Genomic DNA, 24,549 nt, shown 5'->3' with positions numbered 1-24,549 from the left:
TGGTAGAGATTTTGCTCCTGTTTCCGAGGAGAGAGGAGGTTCAGAGTGCTGAAAAGAGCTAAGAACTATATAGCTAGAAGGGGGCCAAGCAAGGATAGAACCTCCTGGAAGCTTTCTGTTTCGGTTTGCTACAGTGCTGGTGCTTCGGAGGATCCAAGAGACATGGCCTGTGGCCGAGTCTTTTGTTGAATTCTTCATCCCAAGGGCTGCTGGTTTCATTACTGTACAAGCATGTCATACAGACATGGAGCCCTGTTATTTCTTTGTGCTTCCATTTTGCTTGCTGCTTCTGAAGTCTCAATGTATGCGGAGGCGATTCCTCAGCAGCTTGAGGGCAGGGCAAAAATGGGAAGCAGTGCTCCCAAATGTGCTCAGGCCCCCAGCATGAGCCAGTCACACTAAATGGCTGACCTGTGCTCCACTCATTGGCAGCTCAGCAGGTTTGTTGTGCCTCACATCTGCCCACGTGCCTTCTGGAGATGTGTCCCAGGGCATTCCACCCCTGGGCACGTTATTATGTGTATGACTCCACCAGACCCCTCCCTGCCTGTGGTCGGTCTGGTCTGCGATAAAGGGGGAAGACGTCACTGGGTGAGGACTCTCCATACCTCTCCTTGGGGGTCCCTCAGTGCTAGCAGGTGGATCTCCATCCTTTTTGGCTTTACCTATGGTCCCAGTTAGACCAGGGGACACAGTGGGAAAGTTGATTTGATTCCTCCTTTCAGAGACCCAAGAATTCCAGTCCTCTCAGACCTGGGGGTGGGGAAAGTTTTCCAAATTTGACTTAAGAAGGCTAAAATTTTGTCTTAGTGGGTCACAGGAAGGTAGAGGTCATGGGACACGTAAGAGGTGGAACCTCAGTAACACGCCTCCTCCTGCTACTACTAGTAGGTGATAAGAAGCACAGACTGTGGCCAGGCTGTGGCCAGGCTGTGAGGGTTCAAATCTTGGCTCCCTCTTGTAGTAGCTGCTGACCCAGGGCAAGGGATCTAAACTCTTTGCTCCATGATCTCCCCTTTGGAAAGTGGAAATGGTGATGGTAGTAGTGGTGGTGGTAGCACGTCCCTCATGGGGTTGTAGTGTTTAAGTGAGCTCTTCTATGTAAAATCTTTAAAGAAAGCTGGCCCAGAGTAATTGCTGTGTGTGGTCGCTACGGTCACTACTACCACTTGCACCCCAGTGGCCATGCATCAAGCACCTACTGTGTGCCAAACACCATGTTGGGCAGTTGACACTCATTAATTCATCTTAATCCTTACAGCTGCCCCATAGGCAGATACTATAATGACTTCTGTGATCAGGATGAAGAGATGGACCCACAGAGGTTCAGTAACTTTCTCTGGAGTTGGGGAGGGTGGGTCACATAATCAAGAGGGCCAGAGCCAAGAGTCTGGCTTGTCTGTCTGGCTCCAAAGTCTGTGCTGTTTGCCACTATGCCAGCACTTCTCACAACCGGAGCAGAAGCCAACATTGCCTCAAGGGCCCGATACAATGCAGGGTGCTGGGTTCACCCTAAGAGGTTCCGATTCAGCAAGTGGGCTGGGGCCCTGAGAATGTGTATTTCTAATGAGTCCCCAGTGACGCTGATGCTGTTGGTCTGAGGACAACACTTTGAAAATTCCTGCCTGCCGTGTGGGTTGTGGTCTCCCCTCCCAGTAGGCACATGATGAGCTCTCCACCACACTGCCTGCCTCGGCCCTCCCTGCAATGCCAGTTGCCCATACATTCCATATTAAAAACTAATCTGTTACCTACTTCCTCACATGGTCTCCATAACCCAGTCTCCTGGCCAACCCAGCAGATGAGAAGGCCCCAAGCAACAGTGGCATCCATGTGTCCTCCTGGCTCTGCTGGAAGGGAGGCAGATAGCAATCAGCTATAGCTCTTTAAATCCACACCCAGGCTCTTGTCTGGGAAGGGGGTCAGAGGTACTCGAAGCCCTCAGGCAGCTGTCCACAAAGCCACCTCTGGAGAGAGTGGCCACAGTTGACCCTTTCATCCTAGTGGGTGACATCATGCTCCAAGCTTCTTGGAAAATACCTCAGGCTTGGGGCTAAGGTCTCTGGTTTTTGGTGTGTCCTCTGGCCTCAAGGGGACCCCCCACACTGGGCAGCTGAGCAGGCTCCCAACCTGCTCCTTTTAGTAGGTTTCTAGAGCTGTCCCAGCCCTTCTCCTGACTGCCCTCCGACACCTCCCACTTGGCAGTCCTCCACCCCTTTCTAGTTATTAACAGTGGCATCTGTTCCCAGGAGCTCTTCGGAGGATTCCTCAGCTCTTCACACAGTTTCTTTTTACATCTGGGCACATGGCTGTTTTATTCTCTCCTACATGTATGATATCTGGGTTTTCAGGACAGAGGAGTTGATAGGCTAAGTAAACTCATTGGGAAGACAGAATTTTACTACATCAGTGGCTCTGGAAGTGAGGTTCCCAAACCAGCCACATCAACTTCCCCTGGGAACCGCTTAGCAATGTAAATTCCAGAACAGACCTACTGAATCAGAAACTCTGGGAGGTGGAGCCTGATTGCCTGGGTTTCATCAGCCTCCAGGTGATGCCAAAGATTGAGCTGGAGAACCCATGCCCTAGATGCTAACCCCAAACCCACCCCTGGCCTGTGCTTCTTCCAGCCAGTCATCTCAAAGGAGGGATCAGATGCAATGTTGGCCTAATCCTGTTTCTTTATAAATAGGCCAAAGCACCTTTCTGCTCATAATTTCGTTGTTCTGGAGAGAGCCATAGATCTTTGTCACATCCCAAGAGTAGATCTTAGAACAGAGATCCACAGAGTAGAACAGAGTAGATCTTAGGTACCTGGTCAAGCAGGAATATGCTTTCTGCATCTTGAAGAGCACGGTGGCCTTCCTGCTGCCCCTGCCCCCCCGCCCTTGCCAGCTCCCTGACTCAGGTTCCTTGGTTCTGACCATGAGCATGGCTTTTTCCTCACCAGCCCCCACATGGCCGCAGCCACATTCGCCACGGTTCCCTCCTCCCTCAATGGTCTCTGCTTTGCTTCTGGTTAGTTTCTTGATTGTTCCACAGATGCTCTCTCTGTGTCTTTGTTTTCCTGTTGTCACAGAGCTCTTTAGTAAAAAAGTGAGTGTCCCCATATCACTGTTCATGTACCAGAGCCTGTCGTGGGGCCATGGCTCCCTGAGCCAGGTCTGGCCTTTTCTGCAACAGTACCCCCCCACCCCCCGAGGGAACTGCTGCAAGGAATGCCCCATGGCTGTCAGACCTCGCTGACCTAGGGCTCCAGAGAGAGCTCTTCTGCTTCAGGGCAATTAGCTTTTGGTTAATTTGTCTGAAAAAAAACTTCCAAGGAGCAGAACCCCTCAGAATAGTCTCAGTCTGGTGAGAAGCAGACCGCATGAAGGCTCAGAGCTATTGCTAAGGCGTTTTGTAAGCTCAGGCACCAGACCTTTGGCCTCTAAGCCACATGATGAGGGCTGCATCTTCCCTGGACCTGTGGGGCCTTCAGGCTCTGCCCATGCGTGTGGCCAGTGGGCTGGGCTGGGCTGGAGTTCAGGTACCAACACATCTCTAGGGGGGTAGATGCTGCTTGCTGTCTCATTAAAATGAGTTTCTGTATTCTTTTGTTGAACGGAGGTTTCGTTGATGCTTGAGTTCAGGGGGTCATTGCCTGAGCCTCTGGCACTTGTACTCATGGGCTTGGGCTGCTTGTAGCTTCAGCAGTGACTGGAGATGGGCAGATAAGGGGTGAGACGCCATGCTTGAACAATGATAGATTGTATTTATCAAGGGCCAGGCCTGGTGCCAACTTCACCCTGTTTGCCATAGCCCATTTAATCACCACTGCGACTCAAAGGGACAGGCTCTGTCTCCATATCCCCAATCTACATATGAACAGTGAGGTCAGGTAACAGCACCAGGAGTCACAGAGCATAGAAGCAGGAGAGGTAGGACCAGCACCCAGGCCCACATGATGCTGAAGTTCTGTGAGAATTCAGTTGAACTTGCTGTACCTTTATTGATCACTTACTATGCTCTAAGGGCTGTAAGGTCTCTCTAGCTGAAAAGAAGTGGTTCTCCACCTGTAGGAAGAGCAGTTTTCAGGGGGAGGAGGACAACACATATAGAGCAGTCCATCAAAGCTGGTAGTCTGAGACATGGGTTGTGCCTGAGGCCCAGACAAAAAGACCTGGGAAGAAGAAGAGGGTGAGAAGGTTTTGGAATGAGTGACACTGGCCATCCTTAGGACTGTCTGAGCTGTGTCTATGAGACAGGGAGCCAGAGCATGAATGTGTGGAGGGTGCTGGGAGCCGCGGTGTGGAGATGGGGATGTGCCAGGGAGCTGTCAGGGTACAGCCAGCCTAATGACCCTGCTCTGTTCATGGAGGGGGGGGCATCTTTAGGGTTAGTTATGTGGAGGGAGGTGGGTGATGATGGGAGTACTTGGATGCAGGGAGTTGAGGTCATTGTGTGGAAAGACTTGAACTTCAAAGTGGAGTCTGGACTGGATTAGGTAGGCCGAGCCTTCTGAAAGTCCAGCGAGCACACCCAGTGTCTCATGTGTTGGGCCACGGTCCATTTCCACCTCATTACTGTGCCTTTCTCGAGCTTTTCCAGCTTGAGAGGACACTGGCAGCTTCTCCATGGTGTTGCGTGTAGTTGGGGACAACTGGAGTGATTCCTTCCTATGCAGCAAGCCCTGTGTCTGCTGGGTTCTGGGACAGATCGGCATCTGGAGAAAGGGCACCTGCCCTTACTTCGGAGAATTAGAGTTTTTCCTTCTCCACCTGTTGGCAGCTCCTCTCCACTGAGGACCTCAGTCAGGGACTGGCTTATACAGATGGTCTAGAGCTGCCATCCGTGGGTCTTAAGCCCTTGAAATGTGGCCAGTCCAAACTGAGATGCATTGTGAATGTAACGCACACGTGGATTTCAAACATGTAACAGGCACACAAAAGAATACGAACTATCTCATCAGCATTTGTTATGCTGATCACATGAATTGATGATACCTTATATATTACTGAGTTAAGCATAATATATGAATACAACTACTTTGATCTCTCTCTTTTCACTTTTTAAAATGGACCACTAGGAAGTTTGAATTTGCATATATGGCTCGTATTATATTTCTATGGGTGAGGGCGGGCACGCTTTTTCTGTAAAGGTCCACGTGCTAAGTGGTTTAGGCTTTGTGGGCCACCTGGTTTCTGTGATAGCTACCCACCTCTGTGGCTCTAATGCAAGCTCTGAGGGTGTATGAGTTTTCTGTTGCTGCTATAACAAATTACCCTAACCGTTGTAAGACAAATTTCTTGCCGTACACTGTGTAGCTTAGAACCTGCATGGTCCTCACTGGGCTAATAATCCAGGTGTCTGCAAGGCTGGAGTCCCTTCTGGAGGCTCTAGGGGAGAATTTGTTTCATTGCCTCTTCCAGCTTCTAGACACAATGCACATTCCTTGGCCTGTGGTGCCTTCCACCATCGTCAGAGCCAGCACATCGAGTCTTTTCCTGTCTTCCCTAGTCACATCTCTCTCTGACCTTCTCTCTGTCCCCCTCTTCCACTTCTGAGGATGCTGTGATTACATTGGGGCCAGGAGGGGATAATTAAGGATAACTTTTTCATCTCAAGGTTCACACTCTTAATTACATCTGGAAAGTCTCTTTTGTCACGGAAGTTGGTCTATTCACAGATTCTGGGGACTAGGATGTGGACATCTAGAGGACCATCATTCCACCTAGAATGTGGACACAGACAACACACAAATGAAGGGATGTGGCTGTGTTCCAAAAAACTATTTACAAAAACAGAGAGCTGGCCTGCAGACAATAGCTTGCTGACCCCTGTGCTCAATGATGAATGATTCTGCACCCGATTCGAATGTGTGTCCCTCCACCCCCCCCCCCCCACATGCCACCAAGCAATTCTGGGACACCAGCTGGGTGTCCTGCAATTCAACTCGATTCTGACACTGTCTACCCAGAGACAGCATCAGATCTCACAGGGTGAGGGCTCAGTCCCCACTTCAGATGCCAGTCCCAAATCCAGGTTGTTACTGGTGCTTCTGACAGCCTGGCTGTAAATCACACATTCCCATGACCCCCTCCTTGGGTTCGATTAATTTGCTAGAGTGGCTCACAGAGCTCAGGAAACTAATTTACTCGCTAGATTACCGGTTTATTACAAAGGATATTAAAGAGTACAAATCAACAGCCAGATGAAGAGATACATAAGGCCAGGTCCTGAACAAAGGAGCTTTCATCCTTGTGGAGTTTGGGGTCTGGTATGGTGGCATGTGGCAGTGTTCTGGTTCATCAAACCCCAGTCCCCCTTTTTTATTTTTTTATTTATTTATTTATTTTTTTTTTTTTTATTTATGATAGTCACACAGAGAGAGAGAGAGAGGCAGAGACACAGGCAGAGGGAGAAGCAGGCTCCATGCACCGGGAGCCCGACGTGGGATTCGATCCCGGGTCTCCAGGATCGCGCCCTGGGCCAAAGGCAGGCGCCAAACCGCTGCGCCACCCAGGGATCCCCAGTCCCCCTTTTTTTATGGGGTTTTTATGGGGACTATATTATATATAGGCTTGTTAGATTCCATCATTGGCCATTGGTGATTGATTCAACCTCTGCTCCTTCTCCCCTTTCTAGAAATCGGGGCGTGGGACTGAAAGTTCTAATCCTCTCTACATGGTTGGTTCCCTTGGCAACCAGCCCCCATCTTCAGGGGCTTTTAAAAGTCACCTCATTTTCTGAAGCAATCTCAGGAGCTGAGGACAAGAGATCAAATATTATAACAAAAGATGCTGCCATCTCTCTTACTGCTCAAGAAATTCCAAGGCAGCTGTGAGCCAAGAACCCTGGAGCAAAAGCAAATACCTATTTCTTACCACAACCATCATTTCTGCATGTTTTATGGGGTGATGTTTTTGCTAGATGCTCGATAGAGAAGGTTCTGTGGTCTAATAAGACTGGGACTCAGTAGGTCAGATCTGTCTCTTAATAAAGGCTCTGAGAAGTTCTGCAGTAAATAAGCCTGTTTAATTGGTTTAAAACCACATTTTTCAAGCAACATGATTTTTTTTCCCCCTTGTCATATCCATTAATGTACTGCAGACTTCAGATTCCCTGGGAACATTCTCTGGGAAACCCTGGTTCAGTCCAGCACAGGGTCTTGTAGAAAAGCTGCATCCAGTCTCCTGATCTAAGGTCAAGACACCAGTCACGTCACTGGAGATTTGATTAGAGAAAGCATTTTGGCTTCATTAAAGTTCATTAAATGAGCCATCCAGTGTAATTTAGCTGAATAAAAATGGCTCAAATGGCTTTAACCCCCACCCCCTTTTACAGCAATTTAATTGAGGGAAAAGCAAATATATCAATGATGTAGAAAAATATTTCTTGGTCTTCAAGAGGAACATTGGGTGACAGCCCCTGCTTCCTTGTCCCAGGCACTGGGTTTTAAGAGGTTGGCTCATAGAGCCTCCTTGGTGGCTGGCAGCAGATCTTGGGGATGCTATTGCATGGTGCTTCCTCTCTTCCCACCAGTTCATCCCAAAGAGCTTGGTGGCAGCCACCTTAACTGCTCCTCATGGTGGGCTGCATTCACCTCTGGTGTGGAGCCGACTGCACACAAAGTCTCAAGGTCAAGGTCAATGAAGCATACATGCCCTGGCTCTTAGAGAAGTGGGCAGTGGACTGGCATCCTCCTTCTCTGTGGTCGGTTGATTCCTTTACAACAAACTCTATATGGAGTTGCTGCTGCCTCGGGAAGGGGGGAGGTGTCTCCTTTCTTGAACTTTCCTCCAGATTCTTCAGCAATTTCAGAAGAATCCTGGTATGGGGTGACAGAGGAAGGAATTGGCTGTTTCCAAGAAGACTGAGGAGATGTTTCTTTTATGGGGAAAATGAAAGGAGCACAGAGAGATTGCCAAGAGGACAGCATTTGTCAAAGAAGGAAGAGTTGCACCTTTCTAAAATTTTTTAAAAGATTTTGTTTATTTGAGAGAGAGAGAGAGAGAGAGAGAGAGAGAGAACACAAATGGGGGGAGAGACAGAGGGAGAAGCAGGCTCCCTGCTCAAGGAGCTCAATCCCAGGACCCCAGAGATCTTCCAGGATCCTGGGATCATGACCTGAGCCCAAGGCAGATGCTTAACCAACCAAGCCACCCAGGCACCCCCAGAATTTCACCTTTTAGAATGCTGCCTTCTTGGATGAAGGAAGATTTAGATCATGATGGATGCAGCCAGCAAGCCACAGCTCCTAGGAGCCTGCAAGATCCAAGAAGGGGCTTGACCTCTGCTGTTCTGGTTAGCTGTGGTTGGTGCTCTGAGCTGGTACAGTATTCAGAATAGGGCCTTTGCAAGCAGTGAAATGGGTCCTCTAGGAGAAGCCACCTTCATCTTTGGGCTGCAGCTGAACACACTCCTGGTCCTCCGTGTTCTTCTTCTCTTTTTCTTTTTCTTTTTCTTTTTCTTTTTCTTTTCTTTTCTTTTCTTTTCTTTTCTTTTCTTTTCTTTTCTTTTCTTTTCTTTCTTTTCTTTTCTTTTCTTTCTGCCCCCCCCCCCCCTTATTCCAAAGGGTTTACTAAAACAGATTTCACATCCAAGTCCCAGAGAAAGGGCATGGGACCTGTAAACAGGAACCTGGAAGGGGGTCTGAGGGTTCAGGGTGGAACCCCCCCCCCAAAAAAAAAGGTGTAAAATAAATAGAGGAAGAGGGTGGAGGGCCAGGAGAGGAGACAATGGACTATCACATAGTGATGGCAATGTGGGGGCGGGCCTCCATTAACATCCCATGTATTTATGCACATATAAGAGGACTTGTGGGGGATATAGGGGACCCCCCTTTACCTTCCGTGCCCCAGCTTCTCCATGAGTGACCCTGTGGGGGTGGTGGGGCAGTTAGGAGTGGGCATTTCCCCCACCCTCAAGGCATCAGTCACCTGCTGCCCAGACACTGGACATACTTCTGGGGTGGACCAGGCTGAGACTCCTCCTGAGGATAGCCCTGGTTCCAGCCGCTTCCATGGCTTCCTCGGGGACGCAGAGCAGGGGTGCATGGGGCTCCTCCCAGCACAGCTCCCACCCAGCTCTGGGAGGATGGAGAAGAGGGGTCAGGGACTCAAAGTGAGAAGCTGGCACCTTCTGGTGTCCTAGAAAAGCTGATCCCCAAGGATAGCCCACCCTGGTTATGCTGCACCCTGCAAAGCAGCTCAGATAATGGGACTGGGTGTCAGGGAACAGAAAGGAAGTTCCCGAGGCCATCTGTAGGGTGAGTCCTAAAGGAGGCTGCTCCCCAGGCTGGATGCTTGGTGAAGGGCAGGCCATGGGGGTGACTTCCTGAGGAAGGGGCTGTTCGTGCTGCCAGGTTCCAAGTCAGGGAGGAGGAGACAGACCTCTGGGCCTCCAGACTGAGGCTGGGACTTAAGCTGCCTGGCCCTCCTCCCCAGCTGACACGGTGGCCAGAGTAGGGCCAGGTGGGCATCACTAGAAGTTCAGTTCTCTCTTTTATCAATCTTTTGTGGAAGGACACTGCCTGTGCCCAGAGGGGAGCTGAGCAGGTGGACAGATGCCAAGTTAGATCTTAGCAGTGGTCCTTTAGTAGGGACCGTGGTTGGGAAGCTGGTTCCCTAGAGCACCTTGGCACTGAGCCTTTCAGGGGCCCCAGTTGGGCAGCCAGCTTGGCTGTCAGGGCTGGGGGTCAATAAAAGAAGAAAAAAAGAGGCAGTGGGGACAGGTATATAGTTTGCTTGAGCTGCTATAACAGAGTAGCAGAGATCTTGGTGACTTCAACAACAGAAACTTATTTCCCATGGTTCTAGAAGCTGGAAGTCCAAGATGAAGGTGTCTGCAGGGTCGGTTTCTTCTAAAGTCTGCCTCCTTGGCTTGTAGATGGGTGTCTTCTCCCCATGTCTTCACCCGGTCTCCTTCTATGTGTGTCTGCGTCCTCATATCTTCTCAGAGGGACACTCGTGCTATTGAATTAGGGTTTATCTCAGTGACCTCATTTAACCTCATTCTGAGGCATTGGATGTCAACATAGGAATTTTGAAGGGGATACAATTTAACCCATAACTGCAGAAGACAAAACCAAAGCGAAGGGGAGAGAGAGGGTGCGGAGGTGGAGTGAGCCCCCAGGAGCTGAAGTAGGGGCGGGGCAGACCCAACAAAGGGTCCTTGGTGTGGACGTGAGGAGGTGAGGGCACCGGGCTGAGCCGGGCATGATGCAGCAGTCAGGCATAATAAATAGCACAGGAATGGCAGGGCACTTGGCACCAACGATCCCCTACATGCTCGAGTCCTGAAACATCTCCTGCCCCCTGGGCCTGCCTCTGCCAGTGGAGGTGGAGGCACTTCCACATGTCAGCCACACTGTACATCCAGGAAGTCCACAAAGTCTCCCATCTTCAGGATCACCTGTGGGTGGGGCTCCGTGTCCCCTTCTCAAGTCCCAGCCCCCAAGGATGTGCTGTCTCTTGGGTGACAGAGGAAGTCCTCTGATTGGCTTTTCTTGACACCAGGGTCTATCTTGAGTGATTCTTTTGTTGGACAGTAGTGCTCCCAGGCTGGAGGGTGACATCCTCCCCAATCATGGGATCTATCCTGCTGCAGTCAGTTGACTCCTTTAGGAAGATCGTGGGACCGCTTACTGTGCTGAGGTGTTCAGCCTGGAAGGACCCGTGTTCACCAAGGAGTTAACACAGGAAGAGCCATCTCATCCCTGTCCTTCTTCTGGGTCAGATTCTGGCCATCTGCGTGTCTGGCTCCCTGTTCCCAGAGCCCCCAGTGGCCGCGTCGTCATTGTTCATTACTCTGGGCCCCGGAGCTGGGGCTGTGAGAGAGCCAGTAGTGCAGGACAGAATTAATGGCTTTGTTTTGGAAGTCTCAGATGAGGGATACGGGGGCAGTGTCGCGGAGCCTGGTGTTGGGAAAGTGTTTGATGCATCATCTCGTAAAAATCTTGCTCACCAAATTAATTCCCGTGGTCAGGTGGCTGGGAAACTGGCCATTGACCCAAGCAAAAGTCAGAGCTGGGAGAAAATGGATCTGTTAGGGAAGAGGCTGCCGTGGGGCCCAGAGGCAGGATGGGCCCTGGTCTGATGAGTGGGATAACCGGCCCATCAATTCTTGGTGGCAGGTGAATACAAGTGAGGTACGAGCCGGGAGGAAAATCAGGGGTAGTGAGTTCTGAATGGGTGGTAAGACTATTAAAGCTCCTTGTCTTAGCGTCCCCATTTCCCCGCACTGTCAACATTTATAAATAAATGCCTGTGAGGGCAGGATGGCCAGAGGTGTGTCCTGCTTGTCTTGTGGTGGCTGTGCACTTGCCTTACTTGTCTTTTGTGTATATATTTGTCTCTGGGACTAGATCGCTCCCCCGTGTGTCTGTGGCAAGGCACCATGCACAGTGGTATGGATTGTGTGCACTGCACTCCTCAAGGGACTTGTGTCGTGCCATGGTGTCGCTGTCTCTGGCATCTGACGCCGAGGGGTGTGTGGGAACCTGGGAATTGACACGTCTGTGTGTTGGTTGCAGATGTTCCTGCATGTGTTGGCTTGTTGCTTGTTGATGGAGTCTTTGCATTAAGGCCACTCAGACCTGTTCAGCTCGACCGTGGAGATTATGGTAACACCTGCCCAGGACAGTTGCTGTACATATTAAATGAAGTCATGAATGTAAAAGTGCTGAACACAGTGCCTGGTGTTTCATAAGCCCTTGGTGAAGGGCAGCTGCTGGTTGTCCTGGTAGTTCAGCAAGGCAGGAAGGTGTGAGCAGAGGGGAGTGGCCCGGCTGCAGAAGGAGGGAGGGCAGGCATCCCTCCAATGAGAGAAGGTGGGCTGTGTCCCAGGGGGGCAGCTGGGGAGGAGGGGAGTTTTTAGTCCTGGACAGACCCCGTGAGTATTGCAGTGGCCGCTCCATCTGCCTGAAGAACTGGACTAATCCAGGGGTCCTTTCTCTTCTGGGTGGGGTGTGGAGGGTGTGGCAGGAAAGAGATGAAGCCAGGACCACCCCCCCCCACTCAGGAGAACAGGGGGCCCACCTCCCCCTTGCTGAATGTCCCAGATTCCCTCCCCCCTCCAATTTGTAATAAGGAGATAATGCTATTTCTTATTCTTTATTTGCCCAGAATGCCTGTTATTTTCTTTCTTCTAGAATCCAATTTTCTCATGACATTTCTGCCTAACATAGCAAAACATGACCTTTGTGAAAGGACATTGCTGGCAGGCTGATCCCTGCCTCAGGCTCCCCAGGAACCCCTGACACACCCCGAGGCTGGTCCTTCCTCAGAGATGGGCAGGGTCCCCACTTCACCTGGATTACTCTTGTTTTCCCGGCTATTGCCCTGCTTCTTGCTGCGAGGTGGGGGGGAGAGGCAGGCGAGGCTGCTTCTGAGGGCTCAGGGAATCTGGGGTTCCCGGCTGTTGACTCTCATGGGGTACTGCTCCGTTGTAGACCTGGGGGTTCTGTTCAAGGTGGTGCTAGGGTGAGGCAGAGATGACATAAAGCAGATGGGCTTTATCTGATTCTGCTGCCACTGCTGTAGTCGTGTGTAGACAGTGAGCCAGGAAAACAAAACAGAAGACTTCTACCTGGGTGAGTCATTCGCACTTGCTGAAACAAATAGAAGCTAAGAAGCTAAAGGTAATGGGGACTCCTGAGGTGGGGAGTGTCCTTGACTCGGGTGTCCTTGACTGAGAGGTCTGAGCTCCAGGGGCAAAACCTAGTGTCAAGTCAGCCACTCACTGGGTGTGTGCCCCTGATCCTTGCTTCAGCCCTCCTTGAACAGGAGGTGGGTCGGGGAGCTGCACCCCACTGATGTCCTTAAGTGGTCACCATGCAGGTCCTCCTTTATCACCGTTTCCTTCTGATCACCGGTGGATGAAGGAAGTTTGTAGACACAAGACGGACCAGTGGGAGGGTTTTGTGAAGCTGAGCATGTGGGCAGGTTAAGGTTTATGAGCTTTTGGTGAGTCACGTGTATTACTCTTCCTTCCGTGGGCAGGAATTGGGCTCTTCCTTCCGCGGGCAGGAATTGGGATGTGGGAGGCCTACCCTAGACAGCGCTGTGCAGGCTTGAGGACTCTGTACAGAGTGCCGGGTGTAGGGGGAGTGGCACAGGAAGCCTGGGGTCCCCTTCCTTTGTCCACCAGCCCCCTGCACCCACAGAATAGGTGTTGCCTTCCTAACATAGTCACTGACTGTCACCAAGGGTCTGGCTGCTTCAGGTGCTAAGAGGAAGCCCTGTCCCTGGTTTGTCCTTGTGTCTGCTATCTGCCCCTCTGAGGGCTGTGTATACTCTCTGTGATCCCACCGGCCTGGACTTCTCTATGACCTCCAGACCCATGTATCCAACAGGCTAGTTGATTTGTCTCTCTGGATGTCTAACAGGCATCTCAAACTAAGTATTTGCAAGGGGAGGCTCTTGATCCTAACCCCATCCCCAGATATGACCCCTTTACAGCCTCTCATTAAGTGACCTGGCTGCTCGCCTAGTTGCTAGTATCTTCCTCCATCCTTTCCCAGACCCAATTCAGAACCCAGTTCTGGCGGTGAGCTCTCCATCCCCACCCCCACCCCCTGAATCCACCTGCCTCCTTCTCCTAATCCCCTTCCTCAGTAACAGCCTCCTAACTCCTCTGCCAGCTTTCAGTCTTGGTAATTAGATTATGTCACTTCCCTCCTTAAAGCCATCCAATGCCTTCCCGTTGCTCCTTAAAATAAAATCCAAGGTCCTCACCATGGCCAGCAAGGTAGTTGTGGCTCTCCCCTCTCCTCCTAACCCCTGACCGCCCTCCCCTACCTCCTTCCTCACTGGTCACCTTTCTGCCTTTGCTCTTCTTGTGTCCACTGCCCAGAATTCTCCAACCTTGGCACTGGCTCAGTCTCACTCTGGCCTCAGCTTGATGTTACCCTCTTGGAAGGCACCTCTTTAAGCTCCTGCATAAAGGAGCTGTCTCCTTCTCCCACACGGGTTATGGCATCACTTTCTTGTACCCCCCTTCTATTCGTGGCAGACTGTAGTTCTCTTGCTTACTCATTTATAACTTGAATGTAAGTTTCAGAGGGACCTTCTCATTCGTCCACTCTACCGGTAGCCTGCGTTTGATTCTCCCCAAATGTCTGCAGGAGAAATCATCCAAGTAGAGGTGTGTGTGTCAGTGTATATGTGTGCATATAAACAAGAGTCTGTGCTTGCATTTATCACCTGCATGTTTAATAGACACAAATACATGCATGCTTGTGTGTGTGTGTGTATAGATATTTACCTACATGGCATCCGTACAGCCATCCATTTTCATCAGTGCGGGAGTAGAGTTCCTGGGGTGTCACTTGGACTCCAGCAGTGTCTAACTGCTGCCTTGAAGGGCTGTTATCACATCAGAAGTTGTTTGTTGAGACTGGCAAAGTGATAACTGTGGGCGTGTTTCTTCTATTATTTGGAAGACTAATGGCTACTCCTTTCCCCTGTACATTTTAATGAGAACAATTAAATAGCCATTAGGAGGAGAACAGAAGTGTGAACAAAAGGCTGATGTCTTGATCATTGATGGGCCTCTTTGCTGGGGGAGGGACTGGATAGAAGAAATTGGAGGTGACCTGCAGAGTTTTTTTCACTATTGTGAATATTAAGAATGCTTGTTGGTAAACGCATATATCGTTTCACTTACACAAGGTAAGTCCTAGAGATGTACAGTATATAGCAGGTCATTAATGATACTGTATCGTATACCTAAAAATTTGTTGAGATTATATCTTAAATTAATGGTTATTACAAAAAAAAAGAAAAGAGAGAGAAGGAGGAAACTTTTAGAGTTGATACTTAAGTTAATGGCATGTTTATGGTGACATTTTCACGGGTACACACACACTTACCTTGAAATTCATCAAGATGTATACATTAAATATTCACAGGTTCTTTTTAATGTTAGTGAAATCTCAATGATAAAAATGAAAAAGAATGCTTATTGGCTTGTGTATCCTGAGAGCTCTGTCCCCCTGTGGGAGAGTGGCCTCCAAAAGGTTCCCTGAACCTTTATTTTGGTCACAAGATGTGGGAAAATGACCAAGACCTTTTTTTTTTTTTTAACATTTGTAAAATCTCCCTTTCCTTTCTTTGAAATTCTCTCCAAACCTCATCTGTGGCCTTGACTACTGGCAGATAAACCTTTAGCAGAATGGAACAAGAGAGAAGAACAGCAAAGCCAGGCTTCTGTGAAGTAACCAGGCTCACTACCAAGAGGGTTTTTCATGTGCCAGATCTGTCCCTTAATTTCTCCTGTATTTGTCACTCTTGCAGAAACCTATCGAGTAACCGGCTCACCACACTCTCATGGCAGCTCTTCCAGACACTGAGTCTTCGAGAATTGTAAGTTTGGTCTTGAAGGCCATCCAAGTAGTAGAGTGGTGGTAGAGGTTGGGTGGGGAGAAGTGGAACCATCTGAGGTTGGGCATGCACTTGAAAGGGTTCCTTGGGTTGGGTAATACAGAGTATACCATGTTTAGTGATTGGGTGTACACTTGAAATGGGCTCCTTAGGTTGGGTGACAGAGTGTACCATGTTCAGTGAGAGTGGGGCACCCTGTTGCTGGATTTCTGATGCTCTTTCTGGCACATTTCTGAAGAAGACAGGAATATTATCTCTGGGCAGGACCTAGTTCTGTGTCTACGTAACAGATATGTAGTAATAATAGTATTTATATTTAACTAAAGAGTATGTATCAGTTTATAAAAAATAACATTCATAATGTAGGATTTTGTAGGTTATCAGGTGTACTTTCATTTATATGACTTTAGTTTAATCATCATGAGCATTATGGGAGATAAGTGTTATTATACTATCTCCAATATAAAATATATCTCTTCATTTTAAGGTGAGGGTTCTGAACTTCCAAAAGGCAAATTGAGACACAGCCAAGATTTCACTGTTAAGGATTGGCTGACCTAGGACTTGAACCCAGGCCTCTGACTTTAGATTGCATGTTCTTTCCAGCACTGCTAATCTTTTGTCAGCCTATTTGGCTTGCTTATGAGCATCCTGATGGTGGAGGGGGTGGGAGGCAAGTCCATATATTTATTCAATGTGCCTATGGACTACTTGGTCTTGCTACCTTCAAAGGCTGATAGGTGCACCCCTATCCCCTCCAGCCATTGTGTGCAAACCCACGTTGGATGGATGAGTGAAAATTCCTGACCACTGCTGGAAAAAACAAGTCATGTTGATGTGTGAGTCATCGGGGTCATCTCTGTGCATGAAGGGCAGTGTATTACGGTGAGGGACAAATCAAGGCATAAATTGGAAAGGAATTGAGGCATGGATAAAATTAGGGAGTCAGGGTTCCAGAGACACTGCTCATGTGTTCTCTTTTACTTAGTGACTCAGATTTAAATTCACTGAATGCAGGTTGCTTCATTATCTTTCCCAAGAAGTAGTAGTGGCCTTGGATCTCTGCCCATGCAGTTGGCCTTTCAACTTGTCCTCCCTCCACCTGGGAAGACCTGAGTTCATGGATGAGTCATAATCTTAGCTTTTCCAATCCAGCTGGTCAGGGAGGGGAACATTTACATCCAGGGACCCAATAACCCATTACCCGATGATGGCCTCGTATACCCTACTTATCTTCATGGACCTGAATGCCCATGATTGTTTGAAAGGCCATTCTAGGGCCAAGAAGTATAGAAGTGATGTCAACAGTGTCGGAGAGTTTAGGACAATACTGCTATGGGTTGCCTGCCTTTCTGAGGATTTTGTGCCTCCTTCTGGGCTACTCCTCTGGTATGGGCACATAGATGTGGTGACCATAGTTCTTTAGTCACATAGAGCTGAGATTCTGAGGTACATCAATTAAAAACTAACCAAATGTGGAAAAAGGTAAGTATATACTTATCTGTTTATACAACACTGAAAAGCTAGATGATATCACTGATGTCACAGACAGCTAAATGCCAGACCTTTAGACTTGATTCTTTGTATTCATTCCCATCTTTGTAGGTGGGAAAAAAAAAACCTTAGCACTAAATGAATATGACTGCTTGGATCACTACTAACAATGATTTCTGAGATCTGACTCTGTGCTAGGCATTTTGCCAAGCAATCTCTCGAATTATGTACGTTATTTAATTTAATTCTTGTAATAGTTTATCCGGTAGGAATTATTACTATCACTTCATACTGGGGGACACTGAGGTACTTAGCAAGGTTAAGTACCTTGTTTCGAGTTACCCATTAACCAAGTGGTAGCATATGGACTCAAGGTCTTGACCACTATACTTAGCTGTCTCTCAGCCTCTTAAAATCTGTTTCCAATTCAAGGATCGGTTCTGCAATAATTCTCGGAAAGTGCATGATTGCAGTTCTTTCTTATGTTGGCCTAGAACTAGTCAGGGCCTCTGCCATAAAGGAGCTAACTGGGGGCTCTCTTTCTTGGGAGTCTTGTGTCTGGTTCTCCCTGAATGCCTGTGCCTTCACCTCAAGAGGCGAGGGACAGCGTCTCTCTGGGGGACATCTGGAGTCTGCAGTTGGCTGAATTACTGAGAAAACGTTCAGTGCTCCTTCTAAAAAAATCATTGGATGTGAAATCAATGGTGTGCTGCCCTGGTGACCTGTTTTGTGGAGTTTTAGAAACAGTTGTTCCATGGATATATATTTAAAGAAAATGTCAGATTTATCCCAGAGGATCATGGGATTCTGCATTCATCTTTGCCCAGGATCAATACACTGGTGAGCTAGATGTGACTTATGGAGGAATGAAGACGTTCCCTCCAGTGTGAGCCAGTGTGAGAGCCACCATGTCCCAGAGTATTTTATTTCTGTCATATTGTTAAATAAGAAAAAAATTACATTGGAAAATAAAGAAGCCCCCTTCCATGGAGCACTTGCCCTGGTAGGGGTCTATTTTTTTGAGGAAGAATTGAATGTTGATAGTGGAAAATTTATCTTTTGGCCGGAGGGGCCTCATGTTGGCTCTTAGCTGTGGCTATGATTAAAATCCAAACAATCCCAGTTCCTGGCAAATGGAAGTGGGGGTGGGGGGAGGTGGTAGTATTTTCTTGTCCGACTTCCTGATTAGTCCACATGGCACCATCTGCCATGAGCTTTCTAGACTGCCAGGGTCTGCCCAATGGAGCCTGTGGGCTGGGGGGTGGGGGCGGGGGGTGGGGGCGGGCTGTGGGGATGGGTTGGGTATTTCCAGGAAGAAAGAATCTTGGCTCTGGAGGAGATAGGCCAGGGGGAGATGGCTCTTGGTGCTGTGGCAACCGGAATATCACAAAGCCAGAGTGTGAGGCTTTGAGCCATCTTTTTCAGGAACAGAAGGGGCAAACTCTAGGGCATTCAGTGATTTCTCAGCCCATTTCATTCTGTCACTGAGGATCTCTGCCTACCCCAGCCAGACCCTCCCCTACTGGAGGACCTGTGATACAAGAACGGATGCTCTTGGGATTCTCCATCAGAATGACTTTCCAACAATCGAGGAGACAAAAGAACCATATATTGAGCACCTATTATGAACAAAGTCCTGTCTTATTTTTGGAGCAACCCCACTTGGGAGGTATCATATAACCAGTTTTACAAATGAGGGATCGAGGCTTGGCCAAGTTAAACAACTGGTCCAAGATCACAGCTTACAAATGGTAATGAATTAGTATTATGATAATTAGCATTACCACCATTCAGGTCTACTGTTTTCAAAGATGAGTGCTCTTTCCTTAATCAACTCAGCAAACCCTCCCTCCCGACCCCCACCCCATACTTACTGTCTCCTTCTGGAAACCATTCTCAAGATGGTGACTTCCCAAGGGGAATCACTGGGGGAAAAAAACACAGACAACTTAGCATCTCAGAGCCCTTGTCATGTACCGGAGGCTTCCTTTACTCATTTCTTTTCTTACTTTTGTCAGATGGAGGATATGGTTTTGGCTGAACCCCTGGCCCATTGCCCTTCACTGGTCCAGGCTGTGTTTCTCTTATTGCAAGAACTGGAAGCATCTTTCAGGAATCCCTTTAGAGTACTTAACACTGTTTCAGTGGCACAGGTTTGCAGAAATTGGAGTTGGCATTGCACGGTTGCTCTCCGAAGTTTCTGGTTATATCAAGATTTTCTTTTTTTTTCCTTACGGAGAAGACTGGAATTGTCTGTCCAGAAATCAGAGCAGGAATAAAAGAGATTGTCTTAGAGATAAAGAATGAATTAGAAAGAAAAGAAGCTTGGATTCTGAATCCCATGATGCAATTTAGGCAATGGCAAGAGGCACCAGAGGATATAAACCCACAGCACAGAAACCTTCCAGAAATACCCTAAGGACCATTAATGTATCTTCAACAGGCTTCTCTTAATACCCTGCACGCACAGAGCAGACATGATTAAAACAGATTGGAATATTTCATTTTCTTAAAGCAAAGTGATAATTACCTCTGGTGTAATTTGCAGATTTAATCGACTTGGTAAAATATGAACTTGGTATCGGGGATGGGTTTGGGCTGATCCTGGCACTTTCTCCCAGTCTTGGCCATGACCGCTTTCCACCGCTCTCAGAGAAGTCCCTGAACGATCATGTTAATAATAGTGTTACTGTAATAATAATTTCTGGTCTCTTTATAGCCCCTTTCAATTCGCAAAGCATGTTAACATGTATTATCGCTAATCCTCATAATAACTTTGTGCAGAAAGAGGGTCGAGCGCAATTACCCCCATTTTACAGATGTTAATGCAGAGCCTGAGGGAAGAAGAAGTTACTTGCCATATTAATTTCCTAGGGTTGCCTTAACAAATCACCACAAATTTGGAGGCTTCAAATGATAGAAAGTGACTCTTGATTCTTCTGGAGGTCAGAAGGCCAAAATTAAGGTGTCACATGGCCACTCTCCTTTCAAGAGGCACATGGAAGGAAACTTTGCATGTCTTTTCTGGCTTCTGGTGGCTCCTGGTGTTCCTTGGCTCATGTCAATGCCACTCTAGTATCTGCTCCCTGTCTCTTTGTCTTTGGTCTCTCCCTCCTGTTTTACAAGGACACTTGTCATTGGATTTAGGGCCCTCCTTAAATCCAGAATGATCTTGTCCCATGATCATCCCATGATTCTTAACTCGATCACATCCATGAAGACTCAATGTCTAAATAAGGTCACATCTGCAGGTCTGGGGGCGGGGGTTAGGACACAAACAGGTCTTTTGTGAGAGACACAGCTCAGGGCACTGTCTTTGCCCAACGTGACACCTGGCTCCACTCAAACCTTTTGTTTGCGTCCTTCTTTTCCCATTGTCTTGTTGTCTCTGGGAGGCCAGTGGCAATCACGTGGACCTGGGGACATGCTTCCCTGGTTGACAGCAGATCTATGTCCATTCCCTGTCTCCTGCGGCCAGTCCCAGGATGGCTGCGGAGGAGAGAAGAACGCCAGAGTGATGGCTGGAGGGGAACCAGTGTTTTCTAAATACATCGTCAACCATCGTGGCCTAGGCCTTGTGGTGAGGCGTTTGCATATGCCTGAATGGGGCAGAGTTAATGTGTCGGAAGCCCCTAGGGCCCTGTGATCAGGCCCCAGGCCATGCTGGGGCTGGGGCTGGGTGTGTGTAAACTCTGCCCTGAAGCAGCTGCTGCTGTATTATTCATGGGCCTGCCTGCATTATTGATGGGGCAGGGAAAGCCTTCAGGCTCCTGGATGCAGCCCCTGCAGCCCTGGCTGAGACCTGACTTGCTGGAAGAAGGGACAGTGTCCCGTAGACTACATGCTGCTTTTCTTTGTTTCTGGCCCAGTCCCTGAACCCTCTGTGGTCAAATGAAGATGAAGACAAGGGTAGTTCACTCAGTGGGACTCCCAGGACACCATGTTTCCTGACTCAGCATGCTTTCTATTGTGTACCTGCATCTTGGCTTCTAGGAGGAAGGTCCCAGGGGTGGGGGGAGAAGCTTAAGGTTTCTATGCAGTTTGCAGGAGACTCCGGCATGAACGAGAAGCCAGGTCTCCTGGGGAGTCCCTCCTTGGTGGACCAGATCATGGAGGAAAAGGATGGAAGGAAATGGGTGGAAATGTCTCGCGGTGCCATCCCACCTCGTTCTCCCACGTGCCCCAGGACGCTGTGGCCCTGTCAGCTCTGTGGGGGAGTGAGGGGGCCCTGAGAAGTCCGGGGACACCACAGGGCAGGACCGAACAAAGCACATGCGGCTCGAAGCAGCCCCCCCAGCCCAGCTAATCTTTTCCACCCAGGTGGATAATTTGTATTTTTACAACTACTTCATAATGAATGGCTGCATCTTGTCAGGCGAGCATCTGGGAACAGCCGGGCTGACCTGGTTCAGTTTGCAGATATGCAAGCATCTGGACCCTCAGTGTCTTTCCAGCAGGGCTGCCAGGCCCGTGCTCGCCGCCCTGCAACACAGGTCCACATCCTCAGGCCTTCCCGTCCTCCACACCCTGGGCCGCCAGCTTGACCTTCTGCTTTGTCCAAGGCTGCCATGGCCCTTCCTCTGCTTCCTCCCCGACCGGAGGGTTGAGTGGGGCTGGTGCTCAGGGCAGTATGCACGCTGTTGGGTGGTACGCAGTAGGTATGACACGAATGTCATTCTGTTTTTATTTCTTAGCTCTCATTTTGTCCTGCCTGCTTATTTTCTCTCCGCTCTATCCGGGGTCTCCACCATGGCCCCATCTTGCCCTCCCGCCAGGCACACACCTCCACGATTCTCGGCCTCACTGTCCATCTTCCTCCTCTAGGGACTCATCCTGATTCCTCATACACTGAACCTCTTCTTTTCCACTGGGTCCTTCTCTTCTGTTTTCAGCTAGAGACACTTCTCTCCTCCTTGAATTTCCTGTCTCCTAGAAACCTCGGTGTCATCTCCACTCTTCCCTTCTGCCTCCAGTAAAGCACTCAGTACCACCCTGCCTTCTTTTACAGTGTCTCTGCCATTTTCCCTTCCCTCTTCTCCGTCTTCTCTACACCTTTATTAATGAGGCAGCAGTTCTTACATGGGGGTCCAGGGTTCCGTGGGGTCCCCAGTACCCTGTTGGGGAAACTAAAATGTGGAATTTGAGACATTACTCGCCCTTTCCACTCCCGTTCCTCCAAAGGTGTGTAGTGTTTTCCAGAGGTCACTTGACAGGTGACAACATCATTTCTCTGGTGACGAATGGGAGTTTGTGTTAATGTGGTGTTGTGTTATAAATTTTTTTATTTGAGGGGCACCTAGGTGGCTTAGTCGGTGAAGCATCTGCCTTCAGCTCAGGTCATGATCTGGGGTGCTGGGATGGAGCCCTGCATTGGGCTCTCTGCTTGGCGGGGGGTCTGATTCACCCTCTACTCCATGTGCTTGCTCCCTCTCAAATAAATAAATGAAATCTTAAAAAAAATAAAATAAAATTTTCTATTTGAATTCCAAAATGGTAAATAGTGATAGGTATAATCTACATATACAAAAGCTCTTTGAGGCCCTCAGTAATTTTTAAGAGTTAAAAAAAGGAGTTCTGAGACCTAAAAGCTGGAGAACATTGACCTCCAGCCTGTTGGCCTCCCCTTGTTGGTGTGCGAATGAGGAGTGATGCCCTGTCTGCGTGCACGTAGCCTCGTGCCAGGCACTGGGTCTAGTCAAGGCATGTAAGTCAAGGGGTTCATCCCCCATTCATCCCTTTGCCCAGGTGCTTTGAGAAATGCACAGACTTCTTGACCACACAGTACCCTGTGGGTGGAAGGCACCCTCACCAGGTGGCCATTCTCAGGCTCTTCCCTTGCCGGCATCTCTGGCACAGTACTGTCGGGTTGCTGTCCTTACAGATCTGCTTTGTTCACATCATTTCCAGCTCCGAAGGTCTCACTGGTCCTCACTGCCCCCTGGATGAGTTCCAAACCTATGGATATTTGATGTGGCGGTAAAGGTCCTGCACTGTCTGGCTTTCATTCTTCCTTCCAGCTTTGTTTCCCCGTGCCCCTTGACATGAACTCTGGGCCCTGGTGCGGCTTTTCTTTCCTGTGTTTCCATCTCAGCCTCCAGCATCACCTTGAACTCTTTCCCTGGTCTCTGCCCCGGAGCTGCAGTGTCGGGGGTCGTGCTGACTCCTCTGCGTCTCCCCTCCCACCTAGCAGTGCCTGGCACCAGGTAGACGGGTGGAGAGAGTGTGGGGTTTGGAGTCCAGTAAGCTGGGGCTTGAAGCCCTGCTTTGTCTCACACCAGCCGGGGGACTTCAAGCACATGAAGCACATTTAATCCTTCCAAACCTAAGAAAGGGATGCTCATCTGCACAGGGGATAGTGCTGGCTGTCTCCTACGGTGGCTGTGGGAAGCAGAAACTCAGTGAAGCTAGGTCCCTCCTCCTTTTCTGAAAGAGCTAAGAGAAAAGCCAGCGTATTTTTAGACTAAAGGAATATCATGCAGAGGTGTTGGCACCTTCTACTGATGGTGTCCCACTGGCTGGGAAACACTGAGTCCTCTACCAGTGTCTCCCTTTTTCCTGAAAGCTGATCAGTTCTGATGCACGCCTCTCTGTTTTGGAATTCCACCCCTTGTCTGGAATATCCTGGGGCTTAGTACAGCTCCTGCTGGGCGCCAACAGGTTTGTCTTCTTACTGGTCCAGCCGAGGGAATCATGTTCCTTCTACTGATCCAGACATTTAGACAAATTAGGTGCCCTTTACTTGAAGAGTCTTACATTAATGAATACCATTAATTGTCCCCCTAATGGGATAGTTCCATTTCGAGGGGCAAGGACTTTGCTCTAAGTCACAAGGAAAGTCATTGGAGGAGGAAGGCCTTGAACCGGACTCTTTCCCTATCAGATGCTCTTCTTCACTAAGCTGAGTGCTCCTGCAGAACAGAGACTGTCTCATTCACCTCTGTGTCAACAGCACTCAGCCCATAGCCAGATATGGAACAGGTGCTCAGTAAGGATTTTGTTGAATTTATGAAGAATAAAGCTGGTCCCAAGATGGGCTTTGAGCAGATCTTGGAAATAGCTAGCCACCTACTACCCAGGGAGAGTAACACTTTCCTTCTTCCTTCCCTCCCTCCCATCCCTCTCATACTCATTCAACAAGTATTTATGTGCCAGGCTCAGTTGTAGTTACTGGCAATACAGCAATGAACAGGCAGTTTCTCTGAGCTCAATGGTGCTTAGTTTTTATTTGGGGAGACATAATAAACAAGCGAATAAATCTTTAAGTGATGTTGGGCAATGACAAATACTCGAAGGAAGAAAATAGGGTGGGGACTGGGCAGTGCTAAGGCAGAGGTTAGTGGTAGCTTATTTACAGCAGTGATTGGAGAAGGCTGTATGATTCTTTATTGAAGTGAAAGAGTCATTCTAGCAGACAACAAGTGCAAAGGCCCTGAGGCAGGAGCAGGCTGGTCATGCTAGTGAACTTGACAGACAGCAAGGTCGGTATGGCTGAAGAAGAGGAAGGGAGTGTGAGGTAGGAGATGAGATCAGAGGTCATGGAGAGCAGTGCAGACCCTGTAGACATTTGACCTTGACGTTCAGTGAGATGGGAATCCACTGGAGGGTTTTGAGAAGAGAAGCATCCCATGCTGATGTATTTTAAAAGGGTCTCATTGGCAGGTGAGTTAAGTGGAGTAGCTTTCATTTTTTG

At 48.8% G+C, this 24,549-nt stretch overlaps 1 protein-coding gene across 5 annotated transcripts in view; it reads left to right on the top strand.

Annotated features, from left to right (window-relative positions):
• Window positions 1–24,549, top strand: part of NTRK3 (neurotrophic receptor tyrosine kinase 3) — a 384,145-nt gene that overhangs the window by 100,666 nt on the left and 258,930 nt on the right. For all 5 annotated transcript variants that reach the window (XM_077871684.1, XM_077871673.1, XM_077871694.1 and 2 more), the window contains one exon: window positions 15,279–15,347. In XM_077871684.1, coding sequence (XP_077727810.1) covers window positions 15,279–15,347 — 69 coding nt within the window. The remainder of the gene's footprint in view (window positions 1–15,278; window positions 15,348–24,549) is intronic.

The sequence above is a fragment of the Canis aureus genome, chromosome 2, assembly GCF_053574225.1.
Source record: "Canis aureus isolate CA01 chromosome 2, VMU_Caureus_v.1.0, whole genome shotgun sequence".
In the NCBI taxonomy this organism is placed as follows: Eukaryota; Metazoa; Chordata; class Mammalia; order Carnivora; family Canidae; genus Canis; species Canis aureus.
This window is presented reverse-complemented; position numbering and strand designations above follow the sequence as displayed.